Source organism: Lissotriton helveticus, chromosome 3_2 (genome assembly GCF_964261635.1).
Source record: "Lissotriton helveticus chromosome 3_2, aLisHel1.1, whole genome shotgun sequence".
NCBI lineage: Eukaryota > Metazoa > Chordata > Amphibia > Caudata > Salamandridae > Lissotriton > Lissotriton helveticus.
Window position 1 is genome coordinate 447,123,104 of NC_136062.1, and position 15,224 is coordinate 447,138,327.

General features: G+C 43.2%; 1 protein-coding gene across 2 annotated transcripts in view; it reads right to left on the bottom strand.

The window, feature by feature from the left end:
- Positions 1-15,224, bottom strand: part of CD82 (CD82 molecule) — a 221,013-nt gene that overhangs the window by 36,254 nt on the left and 169,535 nt on the right. For both annotated transcript variants that reach the window (XM_078684355.1, XM_078684356.1), the window contains exon 3: positions 12,493-12,565. In XM_078684355.1, the coding sequence (XP_078540481.1) occupies positions 12,493-12,565 (73 nt within the window). The remainder of the gene's footprint in view (positions 1-12,492; positions 12,566-15,224) is intronic.

A 15,224-nucleotide genomic window follows, 5' to 3' on the forward strand; every position in this document is an offset into this window, starting at 1 on the left:
GGTGTGATTTTCTAACTTCGGTGGTCGCGGTCAGAATCAACTAGAATGTGCGATGTACATACTTTCTCTCATAGGAGGAACTCCAAAGAATTTCACAGAGTTCGTATGTAACACAGAATTCTGTTGAGTGAAATTCTGTGAGTTCCGCTCACACATACGCAAGACTCATTAAACTAGGTGGTTGCCCATGCACCACGCTAAGTGAGGAAACAAATTCGATGAATAAAACTTAAACTAAAAGCAAATAAAAATTATTATTTTCTTTTTTTAAATCACTGCTTAGTTTGCCTAGCACCTGGTGTGTGGTAGCTAGTTTATTAGTACGAGCACGATCATGTCATAAATTAATATTAGCAATACGCGTCATCCCAATATCTAAATACTTCGATTATCATCTTACTAATAATTAGATTTGAATACGGAGCGATCTGTTTACTTAATAAATGTGGTTAGTCCCAATATAAATACATATCATACTCAATAAGGACACTCCAAGATGGCGCTCACTTTGGCATAGAAGTTTATAACAAAGGCAAACTATTTTTTAAAAAAAGCGCCAATTTGCGATAATTGGTGATTGAATAATGTGGCTTAATTCTCAATTAAACATAGTATATAAGAAGCAGGGTTTGCCTGCTCAGTATCGTGGTGATTCCTGTTGGAGCAGAGACGATCGAGGACCCTCCTTACGGACCCGAACTACCATATCCGGGTGAGTTGGACTATGAAAAAACGGCCCGACCTTTGCTATATGCTTAAGAGGGGAAACTCTCTCGGTCCATGAACTTGAGTCTAAAGCCATGATATTGATGCTTCTAGACTGTACACTAACGTGATCAGAGGACCCAGTTTGGACATACTTTATGTGAATAAGGTTGCTTCGATTTTTAAATTTTAAAACTGTTGCTTTGCGATTTTAAACAAAATTAGACAACAATATTCTGCACGAATGCGAACAACTTAGTCTTAAACCACTGCAACTTGCCTCTTAGCTGTGTAAGCCAAACAATAGAACTCTGCACTAAAAATATTGGTCCAAGGGTTTAGACACTTGTCCCTTTGATTTTTTTTTCTTTCAAAATTATATTACCTGTAAACACTTTTTTAACATTTGCTGTTCCCTACTGGTTCTAGAACATGGATAATATTCTTGTGTCATAATATGGCGCCTATTTTTTGCTAATTCGAGAGCCACCTTGCCACTTTACTCAGCTTAATACGCTACCCACACGCACATATGCAAAAAATCTTTTTATAATAGAACCAATATGGTTTAACTACTAGCATTTGTTATTAATTGACTATGATTGATCCTAATGTCTAGCTACATATATAAATTCTCTGTCATCTAGGTAAAACAGGGTTTGAATTCATATAAATATGAATTCTACTCCCCTTTCTTCTTTTCAAAATACCGAATATGATGCTTAGGGAATTACTGATGATAATTATAAATAAATGTGACCCTGTCTTAGACAATAATTCACAATTAATATTATTTACTTTAGGTTACTATTTTGTATAATTGACCTTCCGACTATCAAACATGTCTTAACCAGATGAAGAAACAACAAAGGGTCACCAAATAGAATACCTCTTTTTCTGAAATACCTGTAAGTATAACAAATGATCAACTCTAATGCTAGACGCTCCTGCAGTGTAACTGTACTGATAAACTTATATTTTTTAATATTTACAGTATCACCATTAAAAATTCATAAGAAACTGTCAACAAAGAACTGTTAAGAATTTGACAACCAGAATTGACTATATTGACTGTTCAAGGTATGTCCTTTGACTGCTTGTGCTGACGCTTTTGGTCATGTAATACTAGAAAGTGGTTCCTCCCTTGCTTTTCTTTCGTTCGTCCATCTAGTGAAAGAATGCAATGTTTAAAAAATGACATTATGTAGTGTCAGAAGATGTGTTCTATAAAATGAGTAAAAGTCGATGTATGTGTTTTTATTCTGTATAATATTGTCATGTATAAAATTGTAAATAGTCCCTTTTTTATATGTACTTTTGTAGCCCTGAAGAAGTCCCTGGTCGGGACGAAACGCGTTGGCGGTTCCAAAAGTGATGCTGTCAAAAGTTTTTAAAGATTGAACAATAAAGAACATTTGTAACTGAAAAACATCGGCTTGTTCGTGAAATCAAACTTTCTTTGACTTATTGATTGTAATAGATTGTGTTTAAAGTGTGCTGGGCTACTATGTGTTGGCATTAAGAACAATTAAAGCTTTATGGGTGAACAAAAAGTGCCTGAGCTCAAGTTTGAGATTCTTTCGTAGGTAAGATTAGGCCCGGGCTGAAAATTTCCTCTTGGAAATTTGGCAGAATTTCGGTGACCCCGCATTACTGTTGTAATGCGGAGTTTCGGCAAAGTTCTGCCAATCGCTGCGTTGTGGAGATTTTTTGCCCATATGCATATATACAATTTAAGGAGGGTTCAAGGGGCATTTTAACGACCAAGCACAATAATTATCCCCCTAGAAACTTATGAGAAAACAACAAATAACTGTGGGTCTCAAGCAAAACTATGTGTGTAAAAACTGGCCGTCTATCTGCTACAAGAATTACTTTGGAGGCAGACTACTGGACAGAAATCCACTGTGAAAAATGTCCATCAGTTACACGATTTGTACCGCCCAGTACATCATTTGGTCTACTTCACAGTAGGTAGCCCATTGTCTATCACTATTTTCACTAAATCACCTATGCACTGCTTTCAGTTACAACTATAACAACAATCACCAGACATCTGTCTCCTCTCTTTGCATATGGAGATAGACAATGGGCTACCTACTGTGAAGTAGACCAAATGATGTACTGGGCGGTACGAATCGTGTAACTGATGGACATTTTTCACAGTGGATTTCTGTCCAGTAGTCTGCCTCCAAAGTAATTCTTGTAGCAGATAGACGGCCAGTTTTTACACACATAGTTTTGCTTGAGAACCACAGTTATTCGTTGTTTTCTCATGAGTTTTTTTGCCCACCAGGTTTCAGAAATGTGAGCTGATGAACACAAATTGGTATCCCATAGCATGATTTCTCGTCACTAGGACTCCTGGTGAGATTTTTTTAACTTGGGCGGTCGCAATCAGAATCAACTAGAATGCGCAATGTACATATTTTCTCTCATTAGAGAAACTCCAAAGAATTTCACAGAGTTTTTATGTAACACATATTTCTGTAAAGTGAAATTCTGTGAGTTCCTCCCACACCTACGTAAGAATCATTAAACTAAGTGGTTGCCCATGGCACCACGCTAAGTAGGGAGACAAATTCGAGGAATACAATTCAAACTAAAAGCAAATAAAACAATTAAAAAATTGCTGCTTGGTTTGCCTAGCACCCGGTTTGTGGTAGCTAGTTTAGAGATGCCTAGCTCACTCCTCTTAGTCACTTTAGGAGTTTCTATGGTTACTGGGGTGGAATTATCTTCTATCACAATATGTTTCTCCCCAGGCATGTGCATGTCGCGATATCAGACTATACTTGAATGGCAGGTCATTGACAGGTTCGTGTGGTCAGGATACACACACATCCTAGTTCAGTTTAGGGAAACAGTTGCCTATAGTAGGAATCTGTTTTGACGACCCGTAAACCTCTCTCCTGCTGCCAGAGTGGGACCCACTGGGGATTACGCACACACAATGGCTCTCTTGTGCAGCAATGCAGACAGCTGCACAAGGCACCTCTCAACACATGTATCAGAGAACCCTGCACTACAGGAAAGAGAACATAGCATCCAAGATAAAGGGGACACTCACAGGAATGCCTCTCTATGAGCAGTCAATGTGTGAACAGACATGTCAGCCACATGCATATAGAGAACTACATTGATGCCTACAGAATGTGGGTGCACAACAGCAGAAAGGAAGAAACTTACTTTGGGGCACGCAACTGAAAACAATGTGGCCAGTGGAGAATGATTAGAAATGAGCCAGAATGTGACGATTGGCTTCACTGTGAGGGAGAGGCTCAACATTACTACTGTGGACAACAGCGTGCCATCACACCAATGGACAAGAGCGTGGCGTCACACCGATGGACAAGAGCGTGGCGTCACACCGATGGACAAGAGCGTGGCGTCACACCGATGGACAAGAGCGTGGCGTCACACCGATGGACAAGAGCGTGGCGTCACACCGATGGACAAGAGCGTGCCGTCACAACGATGGACAACAGCGTGCCGTCACAACGATGGACAACAGCGTGCCGTCACACCGATGGACAACAGCGTGCCGTCACACCGATGGACAACAGCGTGCCGTCACACCGATGGACAACAGCGTGCCGTCACACCGATGGACAACAGCGTGCCGTCACACCGATGGACAACAGCGTGCCGTCACACCGATGGACAACAGCGTGCCGTCACACCGATGGACAACAGCGTGCCGTCACACCGATGGACAACAGCGTGCCGTCACACCGATGGACAACAGCGTGCCGTCACACCGATGGACAACAGCGTTGAGTCACACCGATGGACAACAGTGTTGAGTCACACCGATGGACAACAGCGTTGAGTCACACCGATGGACAACAGCGTTGAGTCACACCGATGGACAACAGCGTTGAGTCACACCGATGGACAACAGCGTTGAGTCACACCGATGGACAACAGCGTTGAGTCACACCGATGGACAACAGCGTTGAGTCACACCGATGGACAACAGCGTTGAGTCACACCGACGGATAACAGCGTGGCGTCACCATTGGACAACAGCATGGCAGCATGCTGTGCACAATAGCGAGTCACCATGCCATATATAACCATTTGATGCCACTCTGGTACGAAATAGCTTTAATTTTTACCAATACGACACAATCGTAGCCATAAACTTTGGGTGTCATGTCATTGCAGACCAAATTGGAGTCACTTGAAGAAAGAATGTCATGCCACACCAGATGTCGTCTAATAATGTAATACCACAGCAGTGGAGTATAACTGCAATACACAGATGAAGAATGCCAAGCCACACCAGCGGTTAATAATGTGACATCACAACTGTGGAGTACAGCCTTCCTACACAGATGAGGAATGCCATGCCCCACCAGTGGTTAATAATGTGACATCACAACTGTGGAGTATAGCCTCCCTACACAGACGAAGAATGCCAAGCCACACCAGCGGTTAATAATGTGACATCACAACTGTGGAGTATAGCCTCCCTACACAGAAGAGGAATGCCATGCCACCACACCAGTGCTAAATAATGTGCTGCCCCAGCAATGGATTGTCACTTCCCTACACAGATGAGGAATGCCATGCCACACTAGTGGTGAATAATGTGATTCCACAGCTGTGAAGTATAGCCTCCCTACACAGAAGAGGAATGCAATGCCACATCTGTGGTTAATACTGTGACGTCACAGCAGTGGAGTGGAACCTCCCTACACAGATGGAGAATGGACAGATGTCACACATATGAAAAATGAAAGGACAACACCCAGTGGTGCACCACAGGACAACCTGCCCATGTGCAACTATTTCTGCCAAATCTTGCAGGTCTGATCTTGGTGGAAAAACAGAACCCAGCTATCGCTGCCCAATACCGAGAACAAATGACCTCAGTCATTTTTTTTAAATAGGTTTGGTACCATTTATCATTTGTTTTCCTCCGAACACCCCTATAAACCCAGACCCAGGTCTGTCAACTTTGGAAAGAATGTCAAAGTTTGATGAAGGTTGGGCGGGGCTACAGATCAGCATGACAACGGAGAGGCGGGACAAGCAAGAGGCGGGGCTTACTGCCAAGCACTTTAGATTCACCACCTCCACAAAGTTTGAGGCTGCTGCCTATGTCCTTAGGGGGTTCCACACCCCGTCACGGACACCGTCTGCACAGGGACCCTAACAATTAGCTGGAAATCTGTTGTCTGCAGGGATTTCCAGCTCACCGTGTGCACACCGTGTGAAACCAACAAAACCGACAATGGTTCTCTGGGATCAAGCTTCTAAGCCCAGGCTTCCTCTGCATAAGAAACTGCACAAACTTGAAAACAAGGTAAACAGATATTTTGTACAGCGCTCCGATACCCAAAAGGGCATGTTCGTGCTATAGAAAACACTAAAAATAAAGAAATTATACTATTTAAAATTCATCAATAAACAAATATAAGACATTGCTCACCCAAAAGCTGGTGTAGTTAGTGTGATTGGTGACAAAGGTGAACAGTGTGCACTAATGTGAAAGACAACATAGACATCAAATGTTGGCCAATTGGTCTTTCAGTGTAAGAAGCACAGACTGAAGTCAGCAGTACAGGTATATGGGTCGTGCTTCCTCTACAAGTCTATATGAACAATTCTCAGATTTGGTAATATTGTGTACCTAGGTCCCCAGGAATACAGGGTGGCCCTACACATTGTACCGTTTCACCGGGGGATGCCTCTTCATCGGGTGACCATGTGAAGGGAGCCGATGTCGTGTGAGACACGGTGGCACCACAGTCAGAGTACCAAGGTTTGCACTATTCATTCCAAATGGTTTCATCGTTTTCTTAGTACAATTTTCAAGACTATGGCTTTCTTGATTATAGGGTAGACATTGTCGTGGCAGGTTGAAGGGACAGCAGCCCTACACAGGTGAGTGGTGGTGCCTTTAAGTAAAACCCTGTTTTCCATTTAATGAAAGGATGCAAAGTTCACCCCTCTCTAGCGCCTAAAGATTCGGGCATAACAAAAGGGAAATAACCCTATTAGAGAGGAGTGTGTGAAACAGATGCAACCTGTCTGCAGAGGGCTGCGTGGACAGCCGCAGCCGTCACAGAGAGATCGAATGAGACCCCTGCAACAGCTGCCAGACAGACTCTGAAAAGCTGCACGAGGTACGGGGGCACTGCCCCCTCGAGGGAGGGCAGCTGTGCAGTGTCTCGGGATGTGGGGGTGAGAAACAAAAGAGAAGCTAGATAAAGGGTAGGATGCAGAAGAGACTTTAGGTAAAGAGTGAGGTGCAGAAAGGGGTATGTGCACGAGGGAGCTAGATATAGCATGAGGTGCACGAGGCACTGGATAGAGGGCGAGGTACGCAAGAGGGCTAGATAGAGGGGTTGGTGCAGAAGGCACTAAAAATAGTGATGAGATGCACAAGAGGTTTGCTGCAGAAGAGGCGGGAGAAAGGGTGTGGTGCACAATAGAGACTAGATAAAGGGTGAGGTGCACGAGGAAGCTAAATATGGCATGAGGTGCATGAGGCACTGGATTGAGGGTGAGGTGCACAAGAAGGCTAGATAAAGACTGAGGTGCACAAGGTACTACATTAATAGGGAGGAGCACGAGAGGCTAGATAAAGGGTCTGGTGCAGAAGAGGCGATATAAAAGAGGAGGTGCACACGAGAGGCTAGATAAAGGGTGAGGGGCACAGGGAGCTAGCCAAAGCATGAGATGAATGAGGTGGTAGATTAAGTGTGAGATGCACAGGAGGCTGGATAAAAGCGAGGTGCATACCAGGCTAAAGGGTGAGATGCCCAAGAGAGGCTAGGGAAAGGGTGAGGTGCATGACGGGCTAGATAAAGGGTGAGCATAAAATAGGATAAGGTGCACAAAGCAGTAGATTATGGGTGAGGTGCACGAGGGGGCTAGGTAAAGGGTGAGGTTTGTTTATTTATTTTATTTAAAGAGTTTTATAAAGCGTGAACATCACCCAAGGGTATCAGAGCGCTGTACATAAAGTGAACTGAGTAGAAAAATGTGAAATAAAATAAACAGAAAATTACAACAAAGAGCCGATATAAAAATAAACGTCTGCCATTCCATTAGTAGCCTCTTCGATGCTCATGATGGTCCCCGGCCGTCATGTGTCATGGTGGGAGTGTGCGCACGACGGCCGGGGGCCATTCGAGCCATGTCCACGAATGGACTGTCCCAGCACTGCGGCGGAATTTGCACCGCAGTTACAAGGTTAAGCACTGATCTATATTCTTGCTGGTGGGTATTCTGCTGCTGCACGGAGAACATTCAGTACCAGGCACCCAGGGGAGCGACGTTTTAGTGGGGTTCAGCCTGGGGAGAGGCTCCTCGAAAGAAGAATCTATTCATTAGGATCTTTTTCACCTCTTTATTTAAAAAGTGGGTCGATGGGTTTGAACGCACCTTAGGTGGTAAGGAGTTCCAGATCCTTGATGCCGATCCGGAGAAGAAGCGTGCGTAGGTTTTGGATTTTCTGAATCTACGGTATTTAAGCCTGAGAGACTTAGCACTTCTTAGGTAGCGGCTGCCACCCAAGATTTGATTCTTTTCTACCAGGTAACTTGGTTCGCTAAAATGTAATGCTTTGTGTGCAAGGGAAGCAATTTTCAGTTGGGTTCTTGGCTTGAAGGGAAGCCACTCTAGATACCTCAGTGAGGGGGTGATGTGGTCAAAGCGTCGAGTGCATGTTACCAGTCTCATTGCAGCATTAAGAGTCATTTTGAGTTGGCCTGTTCTAGCTTTCGGCAGACCTGACGGGGTCGCCAATTAGTGTTCTAGTCTGTAGACCACTAATGATAAACTACTTATTTGTAGTCTCAAGGTGGCAGAAATTGTATCAATTTCTTCAGTAGTTGGAGTTGGAAGGACGCACTGCGTGTGGTAGCACAGATCTAAGTGATCATGTTTAGATTCTTATCTAGTGTTTTTCCAAGGGATTTCATGGAGTGAATAATAGTAGGTTTGCAGTGGAGGGCGTCTAGGTTTTTGAGCCAATCTCGGATGAGTGTGGAGTGGTTTTGAGGGAAGAAAAGAAGGAATTCTGTTATCAGAGAGTTCAGCTTGAGGTTATTTTTTAAGTTAGCTGGAACTGAGTTTTGAGTAGAGTGTTATTCAGTTGAATGACGTAATCTAGGGAGAATATCTTTAAGTATAGTTGTGTGTCCTCTGCGTACATGTGGTATGCAGTGTTCAATTGTTGGAGGATTTCCGTTAGTGGCTCCATACATAGGTTAGTGTGTAGAGGAGATGGTCGACCATTGAAGGACTCCGCACCTCGCTGGTGAGGAGTCAGAGAATCAATTGCCTAGTACGATACGTTGGGAGCGATCCTGCAGAATGGATATGAACCATGAGAGCTCTTTTCCAGACAACCCATTCTGTTTCCTAGTACTTTTAGTAGGAAGTTGTGGCTGATCGTGTCAAACGCCAATGAGAGGTCTAGGAGGATGAGTAGGCACGAGTCGTCTAGTCCATTATGTGGACAATGACTGATTCAGTGCTGTGTCCTGTTCTAAATCATGACTGAAATTTGCTGAGTAGGTTGAATTGGTCAATGTGCTTTCACAGTTGGTTGTGCACACATTTTTTCAGCAATTTTGCTAGAAAAAGAATGTTCGACATTGGATGAAAATTGTTCAGGATCGTAGGGTCAGCACCAACTTTTTTCAAGAGGGCTGACACTTGCCCAATCTTTGGGCAATCTGGGAAACTGCCTTGTTTTATTGATTAGTTTACTAACTTCATTAGTATAAGTGAGAAAAGGGGACCGAGTTCCTTTAGTGTTGTGGAGGGGAGGGTTGGTTTCACAGGTAATAAAATCTGGTAGACATCTGCCTCAATTAGTGTATTGAACTCTCTCAAGACAGCTTGATATTTTGTTTTGGAAGGTTGGTTCATCATTGGGTCGACCAATCGAAATGAAGGGTCAACGACAGAATGGTGATCATGGAATATATCTGCTTGTGCACTATGTTTTGCCGGTTATAATTTCCTTTTCAATTTCCAGGATCTTTTAATTGAAAAATGAAGAGATCGCTTCACATTTTTCCACTGTGTTATTACGGAGCTTGGTTACATTGTTTGCCCCAGTTTGTTGGCTGACAATCGCAAACAGTCGTCTTGGCTGATTCCTTGAATAGTCTACTTTAGTTTTAAATTGAGATGCTTTGGCTTCCCAGATGTGTTTTTTGTAGCTGGTTTGTCGTTCACATAGTTTGATTAGAAACAATGTAGAGGGTTCCTGTTGCCACCTTAGCTACGTGTGTATAAGACTTCTCCTCTCCTCGTTTAGTCTTTGATTATACAAAGGTAGGGAGGGTTTTATTCTAAGCCTGGTCGGAGTTCGTGGAGTTCCGCTAGGCGGAACTCGGCGAAGTGACTAAAAAACTCTGCCACGCTACTTGGAGTTCTGCAAGTGGCTGAATGTTCGCATTGATTTTCAGCATCTATTTTTTGTTCTACGCTGGAAAATAAACACAAACAGCATCATGAGTAGCTCAAGAGGACGCTGCTTATTTTCTGATGCTTGAGTATATTTTCTACCAGAGCGGCAACTTTCTCGACGCAAACAGAAGGTTTCTCAATGCGAGCGGTTGCCGGGTCTGGTAAACAGTGTGTATGATCCTCACTGTGCAGTGTTTACAATGTGTGTGCGTGGGTGTGGGGCTGGGTGTACAACATATATGATACAAATTATGCAGTGTTTACAGTGTGCGTCTCTGAGGATGGGTGTACAGCATAAATGATGTGTGTCTGTGGGATGTGTGCGCAGCTAGTATGATACACACGGTGCAGTGTTTACAGTGTGTGTGACTGGATGTACAGTGTGTACGATCCACACGGTGCAGCGTTTACAGTGTGTGTGACTAGACGCAGTGTGTATGATACTCACTGTGCAGTGTTTACAGTGTGTGACAGGATGCACAGTGTGTACGATACATACGGTGTGGTGTTTACAGTTTGTGTGGCTGGATGTACAATATTTATGATCCATACAGTGCAGTGTTTACAGCATGTGGCTGAATGCACAGTGTGTATGATACATGGTGCAGTTTACAGTGTGTGTGCCTGGATAAGCACACAGCATGCATGATTCACACAGTGCAGTGTTTACAGTTTGTGAGACTGGATGCACAGCATGTAAGATTGAAATGGTCTAGTGTTTATTTCAATTCTGCATTTTGTAAATGCCAGCTACCATCTAATTTAGGGGCACCCGTTAACAAGAGTGAATCAGATGGTCGCCTAAGACCTGAAGGGTGCAAATTTGATGTGGCGTCTTTTATGAAAGATAAGCTACACGTATTATGGTAAAGATTAGAGTGACAATATCGCCCGTCCACAAGACCCGCTGCACACACTTCCAAAAACCTGGAAGTTACACCCCTCACTGCACCCAACATCCATTTCCTGGATAATGCACTAGTAAAGTGTTTAAATTGTATAAAAAATAAGTGCCAGGGACCTCGTCAGAAGATCACTGCAGCTTTTACCACCCACTGCTCCTGTCAGCGCTGCAAATAAAACCCACTAGCCATCAATCACACTGTTACAAGTTTGACAATTCAGACTATTCTAGGCCCTCAAAGCTAAAAGCATAGCTTGGGTGGCAGATACAAGTCATTTTAATATATATTGAATTAATAAACAACTATTGTTGTGCTCATCGCTAAATTAGATAGACAGCACCACCATGTGGCAGACTGTCATAAGTGCTGGTGGTAAAAATTGAGTGCCAAGCAGCGGAACCAACTGGCTCAAATTAGGCACTGTACTAATAATCACGGTTCCTTAGTGCACAGGAAAAGCTGGTATGTTAACTTCACAATCAAAGGGGGCATTAACGTTTTCATGTTCTAATAGATACTGGGAAAGAAGAAAATAAGTTGCACTGGGGAGGAGGGAAAACTAACAAATCCGCTCTACTTCTTATTTTTGTCCGTAATTAAAGAAGTAGGGAGCGACATTTGTCAGACCCTAGATAATAGCGGTGGCGTAAGAACAAAAGGGTTCATATTCCAAAGTAGATGCTGCAACACTGGTGACAAACAGGGTCTGACTGAGACCACAAATGGGTCCAAGCACTAAAATAAAAGCAGCGTCAATTAGTGCAGTATATAGCAAAAAAACAAAAGGTAATATCAGGGCAAATCAATGGTAAAAACAGACCACAGCTGCTAAAATCCAGGCCTACAACCAGATCTGTTCGAGCAGGCCAGGGGCACAGCGCGATTGCCCTATATGCCAGTTTGACCGGGGTGACAAAACAAATGAATATTCTAACAGTGGGAGCATAACTGGGAAGAATAAGTAACAATAGACCACAAATCATGCATGCTAAAAACAAACCCAATGGTAGACCCATTATTAATTTCAAATACATCGTAATTTCTCGGATGTTGGTCTGTAGAACACTGCACCCCAAGCTTAAAAAAAAAAACCTTAGAAGCTGCAACCACAGACACTTGAACCTATTTACATGAGACGGGTTTGCATGGAATTTGCTTAGTAGCCATGGAAGACAGTAGGTGGGGGATGTCTGGAAAGTGAGAGAAAGGCTAAAACACAAGACAAAAACTCAAAAGAAAAAATATATACAAGTAGTGGAAGGATAGCAGCAGTGAATACAAGTGAAAACTAGAGAACAAGAGCTGAGAGGAAGAGGTAGGAAGGTGAACAGGAGGAAGAACTGGCTGGGGGGATTTTACAAGTAGTGTGGAGAACAATCCACAATCAGAAAACAGCTTTTTTTCTTCTAAACAGAGTGGCCAAAAGCACCGTTCAACTTACGCAAAACAGCAATAAAGCTGGTTTTATCCACCAAAATCCATATTCCGAAGCCGAGGATGACCGCTCCTAGGATCTAAAAAAGAAAACAAATGTATTAATAGAGAACAAGCAGATCCTGTTCATAACTAAAATAATTCTGCAAATACAAATCTTAATGTTGAAATAAAACCTTATTACAACCACATATATTGCGATAAAGGTAGTATTGACTCTTGCTGTACTGTGAATAGCAGCTGCTAATATTGCCCCAAAGAACAGAGGCCATTTTGTGATCCTTTGGAGGGTGAAAAGCTCATTGGTATACCTGGGCTCTGAGCATGGAGAACGCATCTCTGCAGCTACTACATTAACCTACCCAGTTATCTTACTTAAAAGTTAGGGTATGTTTGCCACAAAGGCTACGGTTGTTCTCTAAAACAAATGTACTCTAGTAGGATTGAGGAGAGCATGGAAACTTAAATGCATCTAGTGCCTAATTTGTGCTGGTGTTTTCTAACGCTCAGCACCAGCAGGTATTTGTTAACATCAACACAAATATCACAGTCCACCATATGGTGGCGCCATATGCCTTTTATTTAACACAACACATCAGCAAAGTTTTTAACAATGTTTAAGCACACTTAAATAAAAAAAATTTTTTAAAAGAATACCCGAGTGGCCAGATGCATGATACAACTTCGTGTGACCCGCAATATTCCAAATTGTCACATATGTAAGCGAACAGGGTTTAACAGGTAGTGTTGGCACAGGTCTTTGGGTGCGCTGTCAGTTAGTGGGTGGTAAAGCTGCGGTGGCCTCTTGAGAATTATATTGGGCCAAGGCAGGGCTTTAAGTGGGTTGGGTCTCACAGGTGCTGAGCACCGGCAGTTTTTTCAAGGAGGCCTCGAAATGGGTCTCTATCGGGCTATGTTTTGAGCCCTGGCAGAGGCGGTCCGTTTTCTTCCAGACTGCAGTGACAGCAGGCACATTGATGTGCGCGTGCTCACACTTCTCAATAGTAGAGAAGTTACGGCATGGTGTCAGACCAGGTGTGCGTTGTAGGAGAAGGGAAATCCTTTAAAGAGAAAGTCATTTTCTCTCTGGATGTCCCTTCTCTTTTTGAAACTTGGGAGCAGCAACATTGTCGTGGCGTCACCAGGTCTTGTAGTGGCAGCTTGTTCAATATTATATAAAAGCCATAGTTGCTGCTTATTTATCTTACGCAACTAACAACCATTGACAAAGCCAATAGTTCTGATTTGTTGTAGGTATGATGTTACTTGTTGTATTATATATCTGGATGCAATGACAAACAGCAAAATACAAGTCGGGCGGCACACTATGCTAAGCACAGACTTTTAGCGCACGTGTTTTTAAATCATGCCCCTTAATTACGTTGGCCACGCCCCTTTGAGAGACCCTCTAGTTTTTTCATCCCACTTACAGCCCTGGGCCCAAACCCTATTGTTTTTTTTAACCAATCAGTCACTAATGACAGCTGAAGCTCGTGAATAAGAAACTACTTGTGAGTGACCAGTGACAGCTTCAGGAATAAGCCAGTCCTGGACAGGACCGTCTGATCTAGTCCATCTGCTTACACCCTCGTACCAGAGAAGCAAAAGAGTGAAGTCCAGCTGTTTGGCAGGGGGACGGTGTCCCCCCAGTAAAATAAGTGGGGGGACGCCTTCCACCCTTGTGGTACCCCGACTCGAGCCCTGATTTTCTGAGATTTTTCATACGCGACTTCATCAGTAGGACTTCTGTATAGTTCAAGCCACGATGCACTTAATTCGACAGTGAATTATAGTAGCATGATTTACGAAGAATGCTAACAATTAAAGTGCCTCATTTTATGTATTGTTTTTTACTTGAAGACTTGTTTTTCCTTTTTGTTTGTGATCTATGCAACAAAGTGCCTTGAGACCCTCACAGGTGAGTAGTGCGCTTACAATTCACTGATTGATTGATTAATTGATAAGCAGTTAGTAGAAGCTTACTTTTTTTTAATGCTTTTGTGAAAAATGTTTTAGGAAAGAATTCTGCCAGAATCTAAATAATACTAAAATGATAACATCAGCTCATCTTCATTAAGGCCATTAGTACAGCACGAATCTGCCGCCTGTTTTGCTCTGTCTACACGGCACTAACCCTGCCAGGTGGAAAATTCAAACAGCCTTTGAAATGAGTTAAAAGAATGAAAACTAGAGAGTCCATGACAAAAAAAAAAATATGGGAAGGGATGCTGGCGCACTAGTAAGGGTAGCATTTTATCTCTGAAGCACTCCCGATCCACTAACAAAAAGGTGATGGTAATATTGCACCATCTAGATGTGGCACCTTGAAGCTCCCGTCTCATCTTGTGGCATCACCGGCCTGGATACGGTAGCCCCAGGTGCTGATGGAGTTCGCCTAAAGCGGCCCCACCATGAGAAGACGATTCTCCTTGCATGCCACGAGCAACAAAGAGAAACTGGAGAGTGAAATCACCCATTCTTGAGCCATACGGGTGCGTAATACTCGCCCATCGCTTACAAATGGTTCGCTTTATTGTCAATCTTTTTTGCTTGCTTCTTATTGGATGGCATCTCTTCCTGCTCTTGTTCTAGTCCCTTTTCTGGAGCATAGCCTCTTTATAATCCTTTTGATTAAGCCTGGGCAAAGCACTATGCTACATTCGTGTAGTTTGTGAAGTTTGCACTACTTCGCACTACGCAAATTGCACGCAGCACAGTGCAAACACGCGTAGCATAGTG